Raw genomic sequence first — 25,393 nt, 5'->3', positions numbered from 1 at the left:
CAGTGTACCAGCAATTCTATGAGCACAAGGCCTTAAACTACATTGTACATGACAAAGCCCTTTTCCTTAAATGCAACCTATCAGGAAATGGCAACCCACTCCAGTGTTCTTGCCTGGAGAATCCCAGGGACAGGGGAACCTGGTGGGCTGCCGTCTACGGGGTCGCATAGAGTCGGACACAACTGAAGCGACTTAGCAGCAGCAGCATCCTGACTTGCAAACCTCTGGCATTTGTAGGTTATTAGATGTGAGATCCTAGGATCAGTTGTCTCCCAGCTGAAATTCAAGTGAATCACTTCATAATTCCTATGAAGCAGAGGCAAGAATTAGACCATGTGAAGATGCTGAGAATAATCAGAAATAGTTGTCTGGATTCCCCTGCCCAAACTAAATCTTGAACACATAATAGTCTGAGATGCAACAAGCTCCTAAAGGCAGGCTTCTGTTGGTTTTTAATTTTGTAATATAGTGAATTGATTCCTGCAGTTGACACTGTCATAAGAACCTATAAACTGAGAGTAGTGTTCATATGCATGAGTAAATCAGCACTCATTAGGTAAGCCCCAAAGTAATTTTCAACATGAAGTCTAAAATAAAATTTGAACAGATGCATTTAGAAAATACTTTAGTCTGATCCACCACCTGTTTTCCTAGATTTGTTAGTCTACTTCTTGATAAGATGTTATATTTTTCAAAGCCAAGTTTTCTATTTAAATTGATACATGTTTTCACTTTTGGTGTCTCAGTTGGTAAAGAATCTGCCTGAAGTGCTGGAGACCTGGGTTCTATCCCTGGGTTGGGAAGATCCCTTGAAGAAGGGAATGGCAATCCACTCCAGTATTCTTGCCTGGAGAATTCTAAGGACAGCATACCCTGGCAGGCTACTGTCCATAGAGTCGCAAAGAGTCGGACATGACTGAGCAACAATGTTCTTTTCTTTCCACGAACTATTGATTTTCTTTCTGCCTGTTAGCCCTAATTTCAGGTTTCAGGTTTTCATTGTGATTTTTAAAGTCTATAAATGAGTTCATAGTCACGTTCTGTGACTTCAGGTCTGCAAATTATACATCTCTCCTTCAGCTTAACTTCTTGGACTATCTCCCCAAGTTGATTTTGAGTCACAAAGAAAATTCAGAAGAATGTACATAAAAAAGCTTTTGTATCTTTGCTTTTCTACGAAAAGAGATGATCTCTATTTACTTCTCTTGTTGCTTTCTCTCTTCTAAGAAAATCATGTCCACTTTGGACTTGATTCAAACTCTGTAAGAAATAGCAGTAGCCTACAAACACATCAATATCTGTTTAAGTAATTAAAACAAAATGCAACTAATGAAATTTGTTCATTTTCCCTACTTTTGCATAGTTAATGGAAGCAGAGGGCATCCTTAGTCTCAGTAAGAGTTATTAAATAGAGAAGGAAAATGTTGAATTAGGATTAAAAAAGCCAAGGAGGGGAAGATTAGGCAGTATTTTTAGCAAATATTGCATCAATAAATAACTTACTATATTAATGGTAAATTAATAGATACTGTGATGCAACAAAAGCTGAAATTTAGGTCTTAAGAGGTGTTCTTTGTTATTAGTAAGGCTCTGTATCATTGAAAATATTCATTGCTAAGTGACACATATGGGTATGTTCTGACCCTACTCATAATTCAGGAATACTGTAGAAAGTTGAAAAAAGAACCACCACAAGGAATTTTGTCATGGTAGAGTTATGTGTGTGTGTGTGTGTGTGTGTGTGTGTGTGTGTGTGTGTGGTATGTTGGGGTGAAGAGGAGATGCCAACTAGAAATCATGCCAGATAATGAAAGCATAAAGTATCAATCATTCAGGAAAAGAAAAAAGTCATTGGGGGCATTAGGTAATAAGTATTCAGGCATAGAGGCGGTACCACCAAACAGTATACCTCCTGAGTCTTAAGTTAGAAATAAATCATTTTGTGATGGAGCTGGTTGTATTAAAATAGAATGGATGCATGTGGACTGTCTTCCAAATGTACTCAGAAATATTACAAATTGTCATTTAAATATAAGTTTGAAATCCTTCTTTTGGCAAAGGTGTAGATTTAGTCACTACTATGACCCTTGTGGCACCCCACTCCAGTACTTTTGCCTGGAAAATCCCATGGATGGAGGAGCCTGGTCGGCCGCAGTCCATGGGGTCGCTAAGAGTCGGACAAGACTCAGCAACTTCACTTTCACTTTTCACTTTCATGCATTGGAGAAGGAAACGGCAACCCACTCCAGTGTTCTTGCCTGGAGAATCCCAGAGACGGGGGAGTCTTGTGGGCTGCCGTCTATGGGGTCGCACAGAGTTGGACACGACTGAAGCGACTTAGCAGCAGCAGCAGCATGGCCCTTGTTTGGCTTCCCAGATCAGTGGTTAAAAGAATTTGCCTGCTAATGCAAGAGACTCCAGTTCCATCCCTGGGTTGGGAAGATCCCCTGGAGAAGGAAATGGCAACCGACTCCAGTATTCTTGCCTGGGAAATCCCATGGACAAAGGAGCCTGGTGGGCTGCAGTCCATGAGATCACAGAGAGTCAGAAATGACTGAGCAACTGAGCTCACTTGCTGACCTTTGTTCATCTGAAAAAGTCTTTTGAAGTTTTCTGATTAACATAACCCGGATTGTGTGTGTTTGTGGGGATAGATACATATGTAGATATATATGTACATATAAAGTTTTACTTACCTGAATGAATTTCACAATTTTTTTTCCTAGACCATCAATAAAGTACTACTTCAGTATGCTGCAATTGTATCAAGTGATTTCAGTTCATACTGTGATAAGGAAAATGTGGTAAGTAAAAATGTCTCTATTTTCAAATACTCCTCAATTAAGAACTGATATAAGTAAGCAATTTTCTTTCTGTTTTCGTATAGATGATAAAAATAGAGATCTCAGGAGACTGTTAGAAAGCTTTCTAGTAGTCCTGAACTGGTATAAAATAGAATTCAGAGGAAGGTTGAGAGCATCTCAGTGCCAGTCAGCTTGTGGTTTTCCATGACAATAAGGAGTAAGACTCATAAAAACAATTGAAAACCCACGTCATTGTAAACACTGGAGCTGGGACCTAGGAGTTAAAAAGTTCAATGTTCACACCAAATAGTGTAGTTTTGGCATCGATACCAAAATGAGTATAATTTATTCTTTTAGTTTTCAGATAAATTGGAAAGAATGGTTAAAGTAAGGAGTGATACTGATCTATACTCTGAATTATTAACTTACCGTCTTATTTTTTGGATGATTGACAAATGTTGATAAAATTTAAGCCAATATTACAGAATAGTGAAAGGAATAAAGAGAAGTAAGATAAATCAAAAGTAATTTGGAATACAATCAATGTTATTTTATGGTGGAAGGTAAAATCTTTCTATTCACCATAATAATTTTAGGAGAAATATGTTGGTAACATTATAACAATTTTTTAAAACATTAAAAATTATTTTAAAAGTCAGTACTAGATTTTTAAGAGAAAAACCAGGGTTTTTTCCTTTGTCAAAAAATCAGTTCCCACTGTCTGGCAAATCTTAAAGAGAATTATTGCTGAAACCTCATTGACCTCTTGCTGACAGCTCATTAAGATAAGTCAGCCCTAACAGTTCTTGAGGGTCCCAGAAGATTCTCCTTTCCCTTAAGTAAAAATGCTGCCCAGAAATTTTATTGAAATGCCTGGATATCTCAGTAGTGATTTCTAATTGCCATTGATTACAAATATTCTAATAGACAAGATAAGAGTATTTATTTATTGAAAGCATCTAGTTATAGTTAAATTTATAATACAGCTGAAAAGTAATATGTTGAAAATCAAAACAGTGCCAGATAATTTCAGAAAAGATTCTGACTTCCTTGGTATCAAAAATAGAAGATTTTGAAAGGTGGCTATGAATTATCAAGGCCAATTCCTGTCATTCAGAAAGGAAAAATAGCTTTAAAAAGCCCTTGCAGACTTCTACTTTATGTTTGACATTTATAGTTTATTTTATCTTTAATATGAAAAATATAAATCAGCATTATATTATCCTCTGTATTTTTCTTTATATTTTATACTTTTCAAAATGAAATTTTTATAAAGAAAAAAAATCATTGAAATATGATAGCACACAAGCTTACTTTTCCTTCCTTAATGCTTTTCTTTCCTAATTACTGATGTCTTGACAAGTCTTAGACTTTAATTTAAATACCAAGTGTTATTTTAGGTTTTCCATAAAAGGATAACAGTCAGCTACTTAGTTTAAGCTTTCAGCTAAGATAGATTGAAGAAGTGCTTTTGCACATTTGTGTGTGTAAGTATCACTGTTGTTTCAGATATAAATTTTTAAATATCTTTAAATATCAAGAACATTGAAAATTATTTTTTGTTTTCTCTGTATACTTATGACAATATTCCCATTTTATCTGAAAATAGCACTGGAAACTTTTAAAGAGAGACGCCTAAGAGATGACCGTGATATTTACTTTCCCAGGGGCTCAGAATTAAAGATGACAGTTAAACAAAATATCTGTGACAGAATAATTTTTTTTTCTTCTGTGACATTTTAAATTTGGAATGGGTCACAAGTTTTTAATCCATTATTCCACATTCCACATTATAGCAAAGCAATAGTATCTAAATCAGAATTACTTGATTTATTAAAAAAATCTTTTTCTACTCAGAAACATGATTTGGTGGGATCTTAAAAAATACAACCCACTAGTGAAATCAGGCTAATGTTCCCTTTACTGTGGGTATTTTAGTTGTTTATTTGTTGTTCATTTACTAGAGAAGTAAGTAAAAGCTGTTCCCTGATTAAGTTTAAGGTAGAGTTGTGTAATTCAATTCTCAGTAGTGATTTGATAAATTGATTCAATTAAATTGAAATTTGAACATGTCAAGGTCAGCGGAAGCTTAATCAAAGAGGAATGTCTCATATTTCTTTTTATCTCCCTCTGGATAACTGCATCTCTTTTTTTATATGTAGCCTTACTCAGATCAATAGCAATCTATGCCAAGTGAGCCCAAGTGTCTTTGTTCATTTTGCTTCTCGGTAGCTCTTTTCCATTGGAAATTATTTCATTAAAAAGGCTTGGAGTTGGTTTAATGTGTAAAGCTAGAACTAAAGTCCTATTATGTGTATCAAAAACAGAGATAAGCTTGAATGCTAATATCAAATAATCAGAGTCTACCCAGATAACTTAGAACCATGGAAAGCAGGATGATACAACCTTTACCCATGGAGTCTTCCTGCTGCTTATTAAGAGCTGTGCTCTTCCTTAATTCTTTCCCCTCTGCAATGAAAAAGGAAAAAAAAAAAACAACAACCCAATGACCCCGTCCCCTAGTGGATAAAGCTCTTTTGATTCAGTTTGTTGACACTGGGTCAAGAATCTGAAATCCTGAAAATCTGATCATACAATGCTACAGAAAGGACTAGACCTGGAGCCAGAGACTCTCAACTGGCAATCAAATCACTTTGTAGAATACTGTGACTCAGCTTACTGAACAGAATCTATAGGAGATAAACCTGTGTTATAAAAATAAAATATTTAAGCGCCTGAAATTAAGAGAATAGAAGTTCTAAATTATTTTTGTAAATTCAAGTTAGGATGTGGTCACTTTAAGAGTCAAGTAGAAAGTTCTTCAAAGGTGTGTAATGTGGTTAAAAGAATGATAAAATCTTTCCACTGATGAGCACTAATACCTCTCTGATGTCCTGGAAGTCCTTTGCAGGTTTCTCTCTGATTCATTATTGGCTCATTTCCCAGCACCTTGGAAGGCATATCCATTTTCCTTTCTTTGACTCGTTTCTTCCCCTGATATGCTGGTTCTTCGGAATCAGCATGTAGCAAATGTTAAGTTATTCCATAACTATGCTGAATTCTGTTATAAACTAATTTCAACTATTCTGAGGACACATCTAGCCCTTTCACAAAGCTTTACATCTTTATGTTATTGTTATATCTCTGCCTCCTTGAAAAGAAGTCAAGGAACATTTTTAAAGCACATATTAAGTGTGAGGCCCTATGCAGTACTCTGGAAGAGAAAGCAGAAAAAGACACAGCAGTGCATACAGTGCCTTTAAGGTCAGCTGGCAAGACAGTCAAAAGCAACTCAGTTGTGAAGTTAAATAAAACAAATGTCAAGTGACAAAAGGATACAATCTGGGAAAATGAAGGCCCTAATCTGAATGATGGAAGTGACTCAAATAGGAGAAGACGTTCAAGTGACAGGCCCACAAGCTAAGCCAAGCCACCAAGCCCGGAAAGCACAGGCGTTTGGTGGGGAATAAGCCTCTTGGAGCTGAGAGTTAATCATAACATAGTAGGGGGAGATGAGAAGAAAAACATGATTTGGAGCTGTATAACTAAGGGCCTTCAATACCAGAGTGTGGGCTTTGCCGATAGTAAGAATTTATTCAAGGTTTTTGAAAGGGTTTTTTTTTTTTTCATTTTTGAAACTTAGAAGATGTTTTAGCTTTTGAAACAATGAAACAACAGGATAGTTTAAACTAATTTGTTTTTCTTAAGGTAAATCTTAAAAAAAAAAATTGGAATTTGGTTAATTTTGAAGTATAAAATGCCACATTGCTAAGAGTAAATCAATTCTAGTAGTAAGTCTCCAATGGTTTACTAAGTACAGTATTAAATTCCATTGCCCAAAGTGGCTATATATTCCCTCTTCTATGATTAACTGTTTAAAAAGTGTAATCTTAAAGTGGCATAATTGTTCTATTTGCCAAATAGAATAGGATTTTGGTGATAGCTGTATATTATTAGATTGAAAGCCAACCCATTCAGTAATTTAATGAATTTCTTGTTTTGTTTGTTTTATTTAAAGCCCTGTATATTGATGAATAACATTCAACAATTGCGGGTTCAGCTGGAAAAAGTGTTTGAATCCATGGGAGGAAAAGAGGTGAGTACCTTTGAATGCCTACAGTTGCTAAATATCTCCTTAGAGACCATTGGCAGCATATATTTCTTTGCTACGAAAAGTGACAGAATCAAGTTTTTACATGGGTTCACTACAGAACAGGACATGCTAACAATCTAAAAGGCTATTAACAGCTAAAGTGATCATTATCCACAATACAATAATTCAGTAAATACATCGGAAGTGTGAGTAGAAGGAAGGTGGGTCAATAACTTTTTGTAGTGTGTGTGTATGTATATACTTAGTCATATATGCACAATTAAATATATTTATGTATATGCTAATGATCTGTGAAGCCCCACCATCGCAGATGCCTTTTACTGTTCTGTGCAGTGTCAACTTGATATGATTTTCTTCTGCGGTGTGCTTTGTGGCACTAGTGGTTTTTGATGTACCGCTGGTTTATTTTTTGCATCTCAAAAATCTCTGCCAAAACTGTGCTGTGTACTGTGTCTGTAATGTGTTGTGTCTTTGTCTAACATCTCTGACTTGCAATTCCATGAGCAGAAGAAGGAAGGAGAAAGATTCTTTTATGAGGTTTGTGATAGTAAGCATCTTACCCTTTAGCTGGCTGTGTCCCCTCCAAACCCAAAGACCATTGCACTTCCTACTTGTTCTCACTTGCTTGTTTGGATCAGGCAGACTGTGAAATATTAGCTGGGCACCTGCCTCCTTGAGCTGCCACAGTCTTGTATTTCACAAACCAACATGAACATCTGGGGGCTTGAGAACTGGAGACGGTGCCGCAAGGGAAGGCCGTGCAGCTGTCACTCTCCCACCACCTACTCTGAAAATCAATCCCGAGGGTGGCTAGGATGAGGGGATATTTTTGTTTACAGTTTTATTTACACAGTTCCTAATTATTGTGGTAAGTGCGTGAGATGTATGGAAAGCTAGGTTTGATTTCAAAGCCAAGGTCTCATTCATTTCTAAATTGATAAGGCTGAAGATGCCTTTTTTTTTTTTTAATTGGAGTAGAGTTGCTTTATGATGTTGTGTTAGCTTGTGCTATACAGCAAAGTGATCAGCTACACCTATACATATACACCATCGTTTTTGGAATTCCTTCCCATTTAGGTCACCACAGAGCACTGACTGAAGTTCTCTGTTTTATATTGTAGGCTCTCATTAGTTATCTATTTTATACAGAATATCAATAGTGTGTATATGTCCATCCCAATCTCCCAATTTATCCAACTGCCCCGACTTCACACATGATGTTTGTTTTAATCCCATAAAGACATGTATACATTTTCACCCCCAAAGTCTTTTTCATTATTCCCGAGGCTCAGTCTTTAGAGAAATGAACTATTATTTAGCATTCTACAAATAAGAAGCACCAGGATACATGGATGAAGGTACAAAACTTCAAAAATGAACTTTTCTGAGCTATGCTGCCACTGCTCTCTCAGTCTAAGCTAAGCTAAGCTAAGTCACTTCAGTCGTGTCCGACTCTGTGCGACCCCATAGACGGCAGCCCACCAGGCTCCCCTGTCCCTGGGATACTCTAGGCAAGAACACTGGAGCGGGTTGCCATTGCCTTCTCCAATGCAGGCAAGTGAAAAGTGAAAGGGAAGTCGCTCAGTCGTGTCCGACTTTTAGCGACCCCATAGACTGCAGCCTACCAGGCTCCTCCATCCATGGGATTTTCCGGGCAAGAGTACTGGAGTGGGGTGCCATTGCCTTCTCAGTCTAGTTTATATAAAATAAGGCTTCATTCCCCAAAGTGTGGTAATGGTTTTTGCCTGGTTTGAGGGCATCAATCTCATTTTTAAAATTCTTTTGCTGAATCAGGTGAGCACTTGGGGCTCATAGCTGGAGATTCCCTTTTTAATTTAGTGATGTTTTGTATTCAGACTTTAAGTCCACTTACTGTTTTGAAAAGTAGTGAAGAAAATACTAATTTTTTTGTGGGAAATTCTCTCTCGCTTTAGTGAATTTTAAAGACCACAAATCATTTGAGGATAGAGTTATATTTGAAATGCCACATTTCCAGAAATTTCTCCTAATGCTGCTACTATGTCATTACTATTTTGTGGTTGAACTCTGTGAGAGAGATACTGCTGAGCTGAATGTTAACCAGACAAATTATGCCTGTATTTAAAGGAAGCTGTGTGGGCCAAGCCACCTGCTAACCAAAAAGCTGCGGGGTGGTTTGTTCACCAACCAAAATTGACTGCTTGTTTCAGATAAAATTGCCCATTTGAAAGGTACAGGTTTTCGTGTGATAAATTGAGTTGCAGATCTGTGACTATATCACAGAACTGTATTGGATAAAATGATGGAAGATGAGCTGAGCTGGGTGCCTTCTCCCTTTATAACTCTTGCAATGCCAAATGTTAAACTCCTCATGCAAAATTTCAAGTGAAAATCAATTAAACAAATTAAATGAATGTCTAGCTCCTAAAAATGGAATCTGTTAGAGGGACAGCATTGACCCTAGCTCCTTTCTTTTCCTAATTTAAATATTTTTTCTCCCTTCCCTCCCTCTCTTTACCCTCTTTCTGTGTTTCTTCTGTCTCCCTTTCTATGAAGTCCTTTTCTGTTTTTCTTTTCTATTTTCATCTTGTGCTACCAAGAAGGCAGGCCATGTTAGTTTTGTGTAGGGGTTGAGGAAATGTGAGGAAGAAGCTTGACTTGAACCCAGGTCTGAGTGTAACAGGCAGCCTCCCAGAAAGTATCTATCTTAATACAGAATGATGTTAGAGTTGCTGATTGCTACAGTGAGCCTCCAGAACCTCAATATAATAGAATCTTTTCATTCTAGTTATCTATATGGCAATATTTAAATGGTTCCTTAACTTGAGTCTTTCATAAAGATGAAAAAGGATTTTATTGAGAAAAACAAATTTGCCTTTTGATACGCAAAGTATATACAGCACTTAATATAGGCATGTTTTGTGGCCTTTAATGATAAGACAGTGTGTTTGTACTATTGCCAATCCCCAGTTGTTTCCTCACAGGGGACTGGTTATAAAACCTCGACTATTTGCTAAGGAAAACTTTCTAAACTAGATTTTATCCTTCTTCTAAGAGTTTCTTCTTACTCTGTGCCCCACCATCTGTACTAGGATGTGCACTTCTTGCTACAGAAAACTAATTAGCAAATGATCGCTTGTGCATTTTGCTCAAAATAGTTTTTGATGTCCTGTGTCCATTAGTTGGCTTCTGACAATAGCGTGGCTGGCCTCTCGGACCGTCTGTAAAGTGCCAGCCACTAGCAGGCCTGGTTGCATGATGCTGTAGCTCTCCGTTGCTTTGACCCAACCACTGTTGGGGCAGTTGCTCTTTCTTTGCAGGGTCAATCTCTTTTCCCCCTGGAAAAAGAAAGAGTGTTTAAAACTTTTTTTTTTTTTTAATTCACTCTATGTGTGGAATCCAAGATGGAAACATTGCCTAATGCTGTGACAGGCTTGGGGGTCATGCTGTTGACACTAACTCCAAATACAGCCACTTGAGCAGTCCTACAGTAGCCTGTGGGTCCTGTAGGCACATTCTTTTTCAATGCCCTATTTAGAAAAAAGAATCAAAAGAGAAGAACAAATACTAAATTTCTTCTCTTATAGTCTGCTTACAAATTAAGAGAGCGTGTTTTGGCTTGATGACTCTCTGATTACTCTAGAAAACAGGAATTTTAAAATTCACATAAACTATGAAGCAAACATATCCTTTAGGAATGAGGCCCAGAGTCTTTTTTTTTAAGTGCATACACTTAAGTTTATACACTTTTATGAATCACTATAGTAAAACAGATAAATAACCAAACTGTGGTAGGGACTGATTTGAGCTAGAAGTTAAATCATTTACACCACAATTCCCGTATGGTATTACTTGTCCCTGTGTAACACTAACAGCAAAACAATCATCAGAATGCCAGGTAATAATTTTCATGTAGTCATTAACAGTGGTTTTATCTTTCTGGGGCTTTCTTTCTATAATAGTTCAAATAGCTCAAAAATAAAAGAGATATATTTTTGTATATTCATTTTAATAGCTTAATTTTGTCATGAGTATATATCAACTGCAAATAAATACTTAGTCCTATATTCAATTTTTCATAAAAACATATTGCTACAGTCTACAGAAGGGACTTAGTTGTAGTTGCTTGATCTGCAATCTAATTTGCACAAGTACATGAAAAAGAAAATCAGATAATCCCAAATTTAATTTCCTTCCAGAAAGTTATGAGATATTGGTTATTAACTTGCATTTTGGTAATTGGTTTAGAAGAATTATGACCATGCTGTGTAAGCAGAGGGTTCATTACTCCTTCACAATATTGTGATGATAAAATAATCTTGAATAGTAGAATCTATAATTATTCATAGGCCTGCTATCCTATTAACCATACTTCAAATTCTAGAAGTTAGCCAATTATTAATACATTTAGGAGAAATGGAGGGCAGATATTTACTTAGCTAAATTCTCTCATTCTGCTGACCACAGAGCAGACCAAGTAGGTGTTACAGCAACATTATTGTTATTGATATGTCTCAGAAGGATTAAATCTCTTGACTCATCTTACCTTGTTTAAACTTTCCTGAACAGGGCTGGGAATCAGAGACATAATCCACCTATCCTAAAAATGTACATATTATAATGAGCAACTTAATTATCTTTTGTGGCAGAGATGCAAACTATACTTCTCTTCATTTTTTAATGATGAATTTGATGTGTCAATTAGAAACTGAATCTGTCTAAAAGTGAACACATGTAGCTGATTGAAATTCATTGTAAAACTTACTAGCCATACAGAGGCAGCCTTCAGCTAAGCAACCTCTGATCAGAGAGGATAGAAACTGACTTCTGTTCTATTTCAATTAGCAAAGTTATTTCATACTTTCTGGGCTACAGGGATTGAAGACCACTTCTTTAAGGGAAATAATACTTCGTGCCAGTAGTCTTTGAACTAACAGGTATGAGAAATGCCCAGAGAGCTAATTATAACACACATTGCTGAATTCCATCCTAGACTATTCAACTCAGTAGATCTGGAGTTGGGCCACATGACTTGTATTTCTAACAGATTCCCATGTGATGCTGATGGTACTGGTTAGGAGACCACATTGTAAGAATTAATACTGTTTGCTTTTAGGATAGCTACCAGATACTTAGGTAATGGCTCAGAATACCCTTATGCCTTATCTGTGCCTGTCTCCTAACCCACCTACTTAAAATATTTTGAATTTTGAGAACACACTGGACTCGGTGTATTTGAACAGATCTTGAGACAGCATGCAATAGACAGGGAAGTATTTGGATTAAATAATATAATAATCTCAAAATACAGGTGACTAACTTGCAGTCTTATACAAATATCCAGCATTTTTAAAACTCTGGACTTCTATGCTTACATTTTATATATAATTTTATTAAAGGAGGTGTTATAGTTGTAAAAAGCCTAAAAACTTTATGTTCAGGTTTCTGATCTTGTCTCACCTTTTCTCAATGTAAACAGATATAACTCTCTAGTTAATATGTTAAATGAGAAGCCATCCATGATTTCTCTTTTCCAGAAGTACAAAATAAATTAGAAAATAAAATTATCAAAGTAGGTACTAGATGTCATTAGATAATAAAGTAGTCAATTTTAACTGGTCATATTATGTCTTCCTGTTAGTTCCAAACTATTTCCTAAAGCAAATTTGCCAAGTTCTTCCCATGTAATTGAAGTGTCTACTGGTGTCTATTTTCTGTAGGATGACAAGAGTTGAGAGAGGAAATAAAGATATTTAAATAACTGCTCTTGCTGTCAAGGATCTTAAGGAGGAGTGAGTCCTTGTAAAACAACAGTCAGAGCAGAGCTCCCTGTTGGGCTCAGGCAAAGGGATTCTTAGAAGACAAATGCCTCCTCTTCTGCCTGAACCACTTTAAGTACCTCTTACCCTTGGGCTGACTGCCTCAAGAAAAAGAGAGATAAGAGCGTGCTAAACATGAAGAAGAATGTACTCCTTCATTAATTCATTCATCAAATTATTGATTTGCTGAACACCTATTATGAGCTGTATATTTTTACTAGACTACAGAGGTACAATAATTAATAAAATGTAGACCCCCACCCTCAGAAAACTTTGAATTTATTAGGGAAGTCAGCACAATTAAAAAAATAAGGTTTATTAGGGGAACCCCCATTTCTAAACTTGCAAATACGTGTTTCAAAGGAGAGTTGTAATTGTTACATCTTATCCCACAATAATTCAAAGAATCAACTCAAAGTGGCTTATTATTGTGTAAATAAAACTCAAAGGTGAGATGTATTTGGCTGAATTCCGTAAAAGTAAGCAGGTATTTCTAGCTTCAAGAATGGAAAACTTGAATTTTAAGCGCTGGCCCTTTATTTTGGCAGCCTGAAGATACTACCTGGTTTCTTTCTCCTCCTAACCACTCTGCAATTAGAGTTAATAAATTGGAATTAATAGAAAACTAAGAGAATAATGAGGGCCAAAAGGGCAAATCACATCGAGGCGATTTAATAAATATGATTGATTCTAGCACTCCTACTACATAAAGTTCAGCTAACTGCTAAGCTGGCAATATTAAGGAAAGGTGCTCTCTTGGAGGCTGAGAGGCTTCTGGGTGGCAGATCCAGGTCAAAATAAAATTCAGACCCAAGCAGTTTCTTCTTGTTGACCTCATTTCCCAGCTCATTCTCCAGACAGCACGGAGTCACCCCCATGCTACTGAGCATCTTAACTAAACTTCCTCTGCACTTTAAGAAAACTTCAGGGGAGAGAATGCAAGCCATAGCCAGAAGGGAGAGAAACCGAGTTTTACTTTAACTGCCATTTTCTATAATAGACCTATTGTATTGTCTTATTGTGGGTCCCTTGCAATTGCTTACGACTGCATTAACGAGCCATAAATCAATGCAGAAACTTAGTAAAACTTTACTTCTCTAATCCAGCCAATTGTCCCTCTTCTACTTGGCAGAGTGGCCGTCAGGCACCTCATGCAGATGGCTCACTGAAGGCATTCTGCTGACTCTGACAGGTCGTCAGTTCAGTTGATTGAACAGACTCTATTCACACTGCTGAACCGTGGCGAGATTCAATAATGTGAACAACTGAAAGGCAAAGACGGAGTGAGACAGGGCAAACAATTTTTACAGAAAAAAAATCTGAACATAAAGTTTGTGTCTCATTTCTTCTATTCCTGACATCCCTACTCTGTCCTAATTCATAGTCAGCCAATAGGTAGAGCTAATAAGCCCCATATTCCTTCCCAGTCAAGTTATTGTGCTTCTTTGTCTTTTTAATGACCACAGTCAGAGAATTTCTTAAAAGAATATAGTTTCTTAGATCGCTTTTTCATCCTCCTGTGGCCTCCAAATGTGTCAAGTGAATGACACATTATCTAGACCTTGATTATTCCCATCCATAAGAAGGAAATAACTGGACTATAGGATTTCTGAGGTTCATTCTAGTCTAACAATCTGTAATTATAAGGAAAAGAACCTTGTTAGCAATCCATAGAGTATAAGGTTAATGTATGTATCGTAGGTGAAAAGGGAAAAAAAAAGTTTTAAAGAAAAGAATGTCATGTCTCTCATATAAGGCTTGAAGGTATTTTTAAAAGTTCAGAGAAATAGAAATAGAAAAAAATAACAATTTGCCATACATTCACTAACTCAAAACTATATTGAATGAACTATACAAGATGAGGCATTTTTTCCCTTCAGTTGTCTAGTCTGAAGAACCTAACTTAACATATCTCAAAGATATTTAGTTGGTTTAAAACAAAATGACAGTTGGTTTTACTGCATATTCTCCTTAATTAGGATGTGAGACAGCTACTGATGTTCTGCCACTTTTTGAAAGCAAGAGGTTAGGAGCATGAATTTATATAATTGGTACCTCTAGCATAACACTTCATTCACATCTGAATGGCACAAAAATGTCATAGTCTATTTCTGAAAACAATCTTATAAGTTCTTGGGGAGGTTCTCTCATATGAGGAATAAAAAAAGAAAGTAAACACAGAGTTGCATTGGTAGATCTAGGGCATTTTTTTTTGTAATGGAGAGAACCATGTGTTCCTTATTTCTTACAACATGCCATAGTATCCATGCCGAATGCTATAGGTCTAGAAAGTGATTTAGAGCATTTCAAGGAGAGTAATTTCCTGCCGAATTCACTAGGGAATTTTCACTGCTTTCTCAACCAGCTATTTTCAGTTGACTTAGGTACTTTAGAATGGATAAATTCTGGTCAAGTAGAAGGACTGGAGAAAAGTGATATTTTCAAAATAAAAGAAATAGTAAGTGCAGATAAGGCTATAAGAAATCCTTGAAGCACTTGCCTGGTTGAAGGTCAGTAGAGGGGTCAGCAGGTGCCATGATCAGATTTTGGCTTTATTAAAACAACTCTAGGAATAGTTAGGAGGATCGAATAGAAGTGAGAAAACAGCAAACACAACCTGGAGATGATTGCAACATAGCTCAGATGAGAAAAATTCTGCATCAGAAAATGAAGAGAATAGGACAGGTGGAGAAAACATTTCATAAATGTTATCAGTCATATTTGATATTCAAGTAAATATGGAAGGAAAAAAGGAGAGAAGAGTCAAAGATGGCTCTCAAAATTCTGCCTTAAACGATTGCATGCTATCAATCAAATCAGAGGCAATAAGAAGAGAGAGAAACTAAGGTTGGGCAGGTAACAAGTTCTCTTTTTGATAGGTTGAGCTTGAAGTCATCAAAGTGGAAAAGGTTAATAGGAGAGAATATGCTCAGGCATCCTGTTACAGATGTTGGTGATGGTTTGGAGATCATTAGCATAGAGATGGGAGTTGAAACCATAGGCATAAATGTGATGGCTCAAGAAGGGACTATAGAGTGGAAAAAAGAGGACTAGGAAGGAAAAATTGAAGACATTAATATATAATGAATATATAGAAGAAGAGAAGTCAACCAAAGAGATAGACAAATAGACAGAAAAATAGGAAATCTAGAAGGTAGTCTCTGGAGAAGCAAGGGAATAAAGAGGTTGAAAGAGAGAGTAAACAGCAGTGTGAATGTAGTCTGAGTAGGATAAATAAAGTCACTGGTCTTAGCAATTAAGAGATCATTGGTGATTTGTGAATATTTCAGTGGAGTATCCAGAGCCAAAACCACACTATAAAGGATTAATAAATATTTAAGAGATAAAAAGAGAATTAATTTTACACTTATGTTGTGCAGTTTGAAGATCAAGAAAAGAAAAAGATACTAGCTAGATGTCAATGAAAAAGTACTTATAAATAAGTTGGGCTTTTCTTCTATAATTTGTTTACATTTTATGTTAATATAAATGTTATTTAAGTATGATTTATACATTGGAGTAATCAAAATAATAATGGAAGAACTGAAGATAGACCAGGATATTTGATGGAAACAAAATGCAAAAAAAAAAAAAAAAAAGAAACTCAAGTTGAATAACATTCTACATTTCCTTTTTTTATAGAAATAGTGGTGAAGTTCGCATTTACTGAAGGATTTTCTGCAAAAAAATATTGACAAGGGTGTGACACCCACAAGACTAATGACCAGATTTTGAACACTGTAAAGATAAGGGCCAGGGGACCTTCCTAATCTACATTTCTTTCAATGAGCAAATAATAGAACCCTAATGCTGACGAGCTGAACATGAGAAAGGGCAGTTTAGCAGCTATAGAAAAGAGAAAGGAAATGACATAGTAATAAACACTGTGGGAAAGGAATAAAATTTCCACTAAAGACCCTTTCCAACACACTAGTTGTATCTTTCAGTATTAGTTCAGTCGCTCAGTCATGTCTGACTCTTTTTGACCCCATGAATCACAGCATGCCAGGCCTCCCTGTCCATCACCAACTCCCAGAGTTCACTCAGACTCATGTCCATCGAGTTGGTGATGCCATCCAGCCATCTCGTCCTCTGTCGTCCCTTTCTCCTCCTGCCCCCAATCCCTCCCAGCATCAGAGTCTTTTCCAATGAGTCAACTCTTCGCATGAGGTGGCCAAAGTATTGGAGTTTCAGCTTTAGCATCAGTCCTTCCAATGAACACCCAGGACTGATCTCCTTTAGAATGGACTGGTTGGATCTCCTTGCAGTCCAAGGGACTCTCGAGAGTCTTCTCCAACACCACACTTCAAAAGCATCAATTCTTCGGCACTCAGCCTTCTTCACAGTCCAACTCTCACATCCATACATGACCACAGGAAAAACCATAGCCTTGACTAGACAGACCTTTGTTGGCAAAGTAATGTCTCTGCTTTTGAATCTGCTATCTAGGTTGGTCATAACTTTCCTTCCAAGGAGTAAGCATCTTTTAATTTCATGGCTGCAATCACCATCTTCAGTGATTTTGGGGCCCAAAAAAATAAAGTCTGACACTGTTTCTACTGTTTCCCCATCTATTTCCCATGAAGTAATGGGACCAGATACCATGATTTTAGTTTTCTGAATGTTGAGTTTTAAGCCAACTTTTTCACTCTCCACTTTCACTTTCATCAACAGGCCTTTTAGTTCCTCTTCACTTTCTGCCATAAGGGTGGTGTCATCTGAATCTCTGAGGTTATTGATATTAGTAAGAAGTTAATGGTTGGTTTAGCAATCACTGTTACAAGAGGCTGAAATAACATACCTAACATACTGTTAGGTCCCTTAGGGAAAGAATTTATGCTGGGGAAAGAAACTCTAGTGGGGATATGGTAATCATATTTTTGGAACCAAGAAAATATCAGGATATAATCTGGCATGGTCTGGCAATGACTCAAACACTTAAATTTAGGACTAACTTGGTAGCTCTAGAACATGTGGTTGCTAAGGAATGAAAGATTTCAAATGCAAAACTATTCTGTTAATAAGTCAGTGCAAAGCATCAATGTAAGAAGAAGGAGCACTCTGCATATCACAATTACCTTTGAAAGCATTTTTTCATGCTACTTGCTGCCCAAGTAGTAGTGAAGTTTGCATTTACTGAAGGATTTTTCTGCAAAAAAAATCTTGAAGAGGATGTGACACCCACAAGACTAATGACCAGACTCTTTGATACTGTAAAAATAAAGGCCAGTGTATTCTTAGGCTTCCAGGGACAGATACCCAGGAGAGAAAGTTAAGTCAGGTAGAGTTTAGTGGAAGAGAGAGATTTATAGAACAGTTAAGGAGACTGTCCTGTAGACAGTGATAATGCAGAACACAATTAGTGCACAAATGAAAGTCACTAACTGCCCGGTGTTAGTGACACATGGGGTCAGATTTGCAAAAGAAGGTGATAAGTAAATTGTCTTTTAAAGAAAAGTGGAAGTGAGCCTTGAGGACAAAGAACTTCAAAGATACCTTGCCTACTAGCTATCTCTTCCAGAGAATTCATTAATATCACCACAGCTCAATGCTATAAATTATTTCAGTGGTATGAAAACTCAAATACAATATAAGCATGCCATGGTTCAATCAGACCTTTATTTTTTTTTTAATATTTTATAATCAGACCTTTAAAACCACCCTTTATCCGGCCTAAATTTTTGAATTCCCCAGCTTTTCAAAGTGTGGATAAAATCTGTTGTGAAAGCTGTACTATAAATTCAGATTTTGACCCAGTATTCTTAAATTTTCATGGAGTATGTTCCTCTTTACATGGAGTCACTTAATATTTTACTTTATTTTGTTGCCAGCCAAGGTGTTCATGTACACCTGCTAATACAGTTTCTTATTTAAAAATTTTTTAATTGTGGCTTTTGAATGCTTGAAATTTTTTGTTTCTCTTTTTTATTTTAATAATTATAAATGACAATATAGGAATGTGCAAATTATTTTTGATTTCACATTCCTTAAGGAACTAGGTTAAGTTTTAAACATTTATTAAAAAAAAAATTAGATTGCTTTTTATCTTTCCAAAGTGGCCAGTAATTTGTAAAATGTGCTATTGGGAATTTAGGCAATAAATAATCAATATATAATCAATTAATAAATATAAGAAATTATTTCTTATAAAATTTAGAGAGTTTGTAGGAGTAAGGAAAATTTTCTCAATTTGGACTCAAACAAATGCAGAAAAACTCAAGAACCGGTAAATTTGCTGGCCAAAAAGATTGTTTTATAATTAGGATGAGTATGATATTTATGCCCACTATTATTACAAGAGATCTTCAATTTACATATTGGCCTCATAATTACTGTTTGTAGTTAGAGGTTTATTGGTGTGCTTTAAATAAACATCAAAATACTTAACTAAAACCAAACCTTTTCTTTTTTTTCCTGTTTATATGACAGAGGCATTCTGACTTCACCCACTTAAAAACTCATGCTTCTCTCAGGAAATGAAAACTGTCAGCCAGTGTTTAAATTGCTATAGTTTGACAGTTTCAGATTTTCAAGTAATAACCAATTATTTGATAGGAAATTTCCATTCCCAAAATACCTAAAATAGACTAAAATGATTCATAGGAAAATAGGATAATTTCACCCAACGGAGCTATTTAACCATTTTTGTATGACTTTAAAGTCATTATATTAACAGGTGAATAAGGTAACTCAATGTGTATATCAAACTAATATGGGAACAAAATATACACTTTAAATAAGCAGCAGCCCAATTTCCTGAAGAAAACCATGCTGTTGGAGGTGGCAGTTTTGTGGGGAAGGGCAGAACAACCACCTATCCCCTCAGCAAGATTTACCAAGGAGTGGGGGACCTGGAGAAAATTCTTTGGGAGGTCTTCTCTCATTTTCTGTTCGTGAACATTTTTATCCAAGTGAAGTTGGGTTAAAACTGATATTAGGATAATAGCAAAAACATGTGATTCAAAAAAATAATCAGCTTTCCTGGTTCCTAGGATTGAGGTGAACAATCCACATATGTTTTCTTGGTTAAGGGTTGGGAGATACAGTTTATTACACTAATTGTGTTTAAATGCATATCAATATCAGAGATAAAAATAGGCAATATCTATTTTTTTATGAATTACTGCCTTGCTACTGGTTATAGCTCAATGTAACTCTCAAAGTATGAGGCTTAGGGTTATTGTAAGTTTCCAACTTCTAGAGAAATCTGTATGTGTTAAGCTTGCTCATGCACGTGCAGATAATCTCTAATGACAGCAGCAGAAAATGATATAGACCAGAAGAACAGCACTGACTCTGATAAAGGGGCAGAAACTAACTAATGCTAAAATCACCTAGATTTGAGTGAAAATTGACATTAAGAATTGGTTTGATATAACCAGTAAAGTGTCAGATGTTAAATGGGATTTTTGGTTTCTGTTCTGTTTTTAGTCATGTCAGTATATCATAGAGCAATGCAGCTGGTGAGGTGTATAGATAATACTTTTCCTAATAGTTTCTTAGTTTTAGAAAAGTTTCTTGGAGGATTGTAGGATTTATGATCGTGTATTCTATTAGGGACAATTTTTGATGCTGGGTTAGCTTCCAGGAGTTTAAATTGATTTGTGTCATACATGTATTTGGTGTTCTTAGGTTCTCTTATTTGTAGTAAGTCCTTCTTTGTTTCATTTGCTCTACTCCCCAAGGTTGTCTTTATCCTAAGCCCCTCTCTTCAATAATAGACCAACTTGAGCAAGAACTATAGGTACTAATGATAGGAAACTGAATTTCTGAAGACTCAAATGAAGATTGGTTTAAATTTCAGAGAATATTCTAGGTTTCCCTTTATATGAATTTCTATCTGCTAGATATAATACATCTGATATATGTCATCCTATTTTGACAACTAGCTTGCAAAAATATAATTAACAAAGGATAAAATTTTCTAAAATCCTGGTAAAGTTTGTGTTCATCCATCACTGTAATTATAAAAAAGTCTGCCACATTAACAGTTTGGTGTTTTATTTGTTTGTGTTTACTTATAGTGTAAGTTATTTTCTAATATTGATTAATATTATTTTAGAACTGAAATCAGATAAAAAGAATTTGGCTTTTACATTGTAAGAATAAACATAATATGTCATCTTGATTTAATAATTTTACCCTCCCCCCACACAAAATAAAAACTTAAAATATATATATAAAATAAAATGAGAAACTTAAATCTTGAACTCTGAGTTAAAAATTGGCATCTAGGAAGAAAAGTTAGGCCTATCACCTATAGAGAAACACACTGGAGCAAGAGGATAATTGTTCATCTATTACTTTTAATTCTATACTTGAAAAAATATGAAAACTCCTTCACTAAGGTACAACATAATGTGCAAAAATTAATTTTTAGCAATTTAAAAAATTTTCAATGGTTCTATTTATTTACAGGGATATTACAGATGAAAATGTTTTCAAGCAACACACATGTTCAACTAACATATGACCAATTTTCTAAGTCATAAAAATTACCATGTTCTGTAATATATTTTGTCATGCCTTGCATCCCACTGCTATAACCAACAAAGGCTTTGCTCTATAGCTCTTTTTTGTATGCATGCTATGCATTTTAATCAATTTTTTTCATAGTAAAAACTTTTAATTTTATTAGAATTTTCTAAATTTTGCATTTTATTTCAAAGATTAAAGAAAGAAAAAAGGATATGTATGCCATGTTTGTTTGAAATTTACCTTATAATAAGCAAAATGCTTCATGCTTCTAAGAAATAAAAGCTATGCTTTCTCAGAACTCCAAAGTAATATTGTTTATGATCTCTTTGCAGTTAGACCCTGAAGCTAGTACTGTTCTAAAAGAACTGCAGGTTAAACTCAGTGGGGTTCTGGATGAGCTCAGTGTCACTTATGGTGAAAGGTAAGTGGACTAAGTAATTACTATGCAAATGTATTATAATCATGTCTTTAGTGCTGTCTCTCTCCTCTGACTGTCTAAATCTATTTAACTTGAAGACTCAATTTAAGCATCACCACCTCTGGTACTTTGGCCTCCTCATGCAAAGAGTTGACTCATTGGAAAAGATTATGATGCTGGGAGGGATTGGGGGCAGGAGGAGAAAGGGACAACAGAGGATGAGATGCCTGGATGGCATCACCAACTCGATGCACATGAGTTTGAGTGAACTCCAGGACTTGGTGATGGACAGGGAGGCCTGGCACCCCTGGCACCCCTGCAATTCATGGGGTCACAAAGAGTCGGAAACGACTGAGCGACTGAACTGAACTGAACCGAACCTCTGGAAAATCTTCCATGACCCTGCAATTTTATAGTGATGTCTTGCTGTTTGCTCCCCAGAACTCTGAGTATCCTGCAGTTGAGGAGCACTGACAACACTACACTCTAAATTCTGGTTCACTTGCCTGTTTTCCTCTCATTACTGTATGTTTCTTAAGGGCAGAAATGACATTTCATTCCTCTTTGAAATTCTGGTTTGTAGACCTTAGCAATTGGCTGTTGAAGGAATAGAGGAAGGAAGAAAGGCAGGGAGAAAATCTTTACATGCATGACAGGGATGAGTTGTATTCATGCCATACATATCAGTGTGGTTCCAAAGAACTGAACTATTAACCCCATAACTGAATTAAGACAGCCTGCTATGTTTTAGGCTTTAGAAATGTTAATGCAATTAGCTCATGGGAAACTACTAACACATCTATGTTATGTCTTTTTCTTCCCATTAATTAACTTTGCTTATTAATAGTGTGGTTCTAAAGAATGAGAAGTTCATTCTAGATAAACTTCATTTTGGTCTTATAGGAAAAAGCCATCATCTCATCAGCAAATGTTAAAATAGGAAATTAATCACTTACCAATAATATCATTTGCAATATTTTCTTCAAATCAGTAAGTTGTGTTTTCATTTTGTTCATGGTTTCTTTTGCTGGGCAGAAGCTTTTAAGTTTAATTAGGTCTCATTTGTTTATTTTTGCTTTTATTTCCTTTACTTCAGGAGACAGATCCAAAAACTACCACTGTGATAGTGTTCTTCCCTTCCTTTCTTCTAGGAGATTTATGTATAGTACCCTGTTTTGGGGTCTTTAATCCATTTTGAGTTTATTTTTGTATATGGTGTTAGAGAATGTTCTAATTTCATTCTTTTGCATGTAGCTGTCCAGTTTTCCCAGCATGATCTATTGAAGAGACTATCTTTTTTCAATTGTATATTCTTGCCTCATTTGTCAGAGATTAATTGACCATAAGTGCATGAGTTTATCACTGGGCTTTCTGTCCTATTCCACTGACCTCTGTGTCTGTTTTCATGCCAGTACCATACAGTTTTGATTACTGTAGTATTTTAATATAGTCTGTAGCATAGTCAAAAGTCAGGGAGCATGGTTCCTCCAGCTCTGTTCATCTTTCTCAAGATACTTTGGCTATTTGAGGTCTTTTGTGTTCCCATACAAATTTTAATTTTTCTTCGTTTCAGTAGTGTGAAAAATGCCATTGTTAATTTGATAGGGATTGCATTGAATCTTTAGATTGCCTTAGGTAGTATAGTCATTTGAACAATGCTGATTCTTCCAATCTAAGAATAGAGTATATCTTTCCATTTATTTGTATGATTTTCAATTTTATTTCATCAGTATCTTATAGTTTTTGAAGTATGGGTCTTTTGCCTTCTTAAGTAGGTTTATTCTTTGGCTGGTTTGTTTGTTTTCTTGGATATAATGGTAAATCAAACACATCTTTTAAGAAGTTCATTAATTTCATACAGAATTTGCTTTAAGTATTAGTTCAATAAATACTGACTTATTATTTTAACCTATGACTTCAGTTCTCAAATAAGATTGAAATTTATTCTTAAAAAGAGGGCTAGCTGTCTCTTTGGAGTCTGCTGCTGCTGCTAAGTCACTTCAGTCATGTCCAACTCTGTGTGATCCCATAGATGGCAGCCCACCAGGCTCCGCCGTCTCTGAGATTCTCCAGGCAAGAACACTGGAGTGGGTTGCCATTTCCTTCTCCAATGCATGAGAGTGAAGTCGCTCAGTTGGAGTCTAGTCATGACTTATTTGTGTATTTTGGAAAAACACATACTTAACAGACATCTGCTGATTAGTTTTGCCACTCTTAAATCAGAAAGACTAAAAAGAAAAAGACACAAAGTATCATACTTTTTCTCAAATGTAGGAACGAAGCAAAGGAAAGTCCTATGCTTGGACTCCTCTTCAGTATCAGAGGTGTGTTCATCATCTTCGTGGAAAGCCCCTTCACAGTTTAGATGCTGAGCCAGATGCAGTCTTGATGTACTGAGCTTTTAGGCCTCCCTTATAAAAAGAATAATTATCTTATTCTGTTGCCATGGATTTATTTTCCACACTACCAACCAAGTCTGTATCTCACACTCAGGGTAGGTGAGAAGTCCATAAGGATCAGTTTGATCATGCAGTAGAGTCAAACTGGATAATTTCAGTATGAGTCCACCTTTCTTTTAGTGTAAATTAGTGGTTGTGAGTTTTAAAATTAAGTGCATAATTAATTGCCCCAAATCTATTTCATCTGCTGTTATTAAAACCCACAATTAAATTATTCTACTCTATGTAGCTGGCAGGATGATTTTTTCAGGAAAGCCAGGCCAAAGCCAAACCAAACATCTGAAGCCTGGGTCTCTGGGTTATAATACATGCATAGGAAACCCACCTGGGAACTGAGACTAAGTGAGATAAAACCTCAGTGATATCTTAATGATGTCTTAATGTTTTCTAAACCTTTGCCACTCAGGTTTATGCTTACACACATATTTTGCAGTTTAGTTCTTTGGTTTATTACACTTCTTTTAATCTCTGGTACCAGTGGCCAGCTGGATTAAATAAATTTTAAAAATCATGAACATTTCATAGGAGTTCTGTGTGTCTTCTGTGGCTTCTCAAGTGCTCATGAATGAATGAATGAATGAAATCACTCAGTCATGTCCGACTCTTTTCGACCCCATGGACTGTAGCCCACCAGGCTCCTCTGTCCATGGGATTCTCCAGGCAAGAATACTGGAGTGGGTTGCCATTTCCTTCTCCAGGGGATCTTCCTGACCCTGGGATCGATAGAGTCTGTCATTATTTTCTGGTACTGTGTGTGTGTGTGTGTGTGTGCGCGTGCAGTTGCTTGAGTTGTGTCCAACTCTTTGGACTATAGCATGCCAGGCTCTTCTGTCTATGGGATTCTCCAGGCAAGAATATTGGAGTGGGTTGCCATGCTCTTCTCCAGGAGACCTTCTCAACCCAGGGTTCGAACCAGTGTCTTCTGCATCACAGGTGGATTCTTTACTGCTGAGCCACCTGAAGCGCTACGGATTAATAAAAACTTTTCAAGCAGAAAATAGATAGAAAAAAAGACTCTTTAGGTGACTTTACCAAAAGTTGATAGAGACAGAAGATTTTCAGTAAGATGCCAGTGTTGATTCAGCCTGGATTAATGGTAGGGTAGAAGAGCATTTGGAGAAGGCATTGGCACCCCACTACAGTACTCTTGCCTGGAAAATCCCATGGACGGAGGAGCCTGGTAGGCTGCAGTCCACGGGGTCCCTGAGGGTCAGACATGACTGAGCGACTTCACTTTCACTTTTCACTTTCATGCATTGGAGAAGGAAATGGCAACCCACTCCAGTGTTCTTGTCTGGAGAATCCCAGGGACAGGAGAGCCT

At 36.3% G+C, this 25,393-nt stretch overlaps 1 protein-coding gene across 1 annotated transcript in view; it reads left to right on the top strand.

The window, feature by feature from the left end:
- Positions 1-25,393, top strand: part of UNC13C (unc-13 homolog C) — a 657,134-nt gene that overhangs the window by 541,706 nt on the left and 90,035 nt on the right. Inside the window, exons 22-24 of the mRNA XM_061431239.1 lie at positions 2,727-2,804; positions 6,823-6,900; positions 21,527-21,615. Of these exons, the coding sequence (XP_061287223.1) occupies positions 2,727-2,804; positions 6,823-6,900; positions 21,527-21,615 (245 nt within the window). The remainder of the gene's footprint in view (positions 1-2,726; positions 2,805-6,822; positions 6,901-21,526; positions 21,616-25,393) is intronic.

Source organism: Bos javanicus, chromosome 10 (assembly GCF_032452875.1).
Source record: "Bos javanicus breed banteng chromosome 10, ARS-OSU_banteng_1.0, whole genome shotgun sequence".
NCBI lineage: Eukaryota > Metazoa > Chordata > Mammalia > Artiodactyla > Bovidae > Bos > Bos javanicus.
The sequence above is the reverse complement of the archived record's forward strand: the minus strand, read 5'-3'. Positions and strand labels throughout refer to the sequence as shown.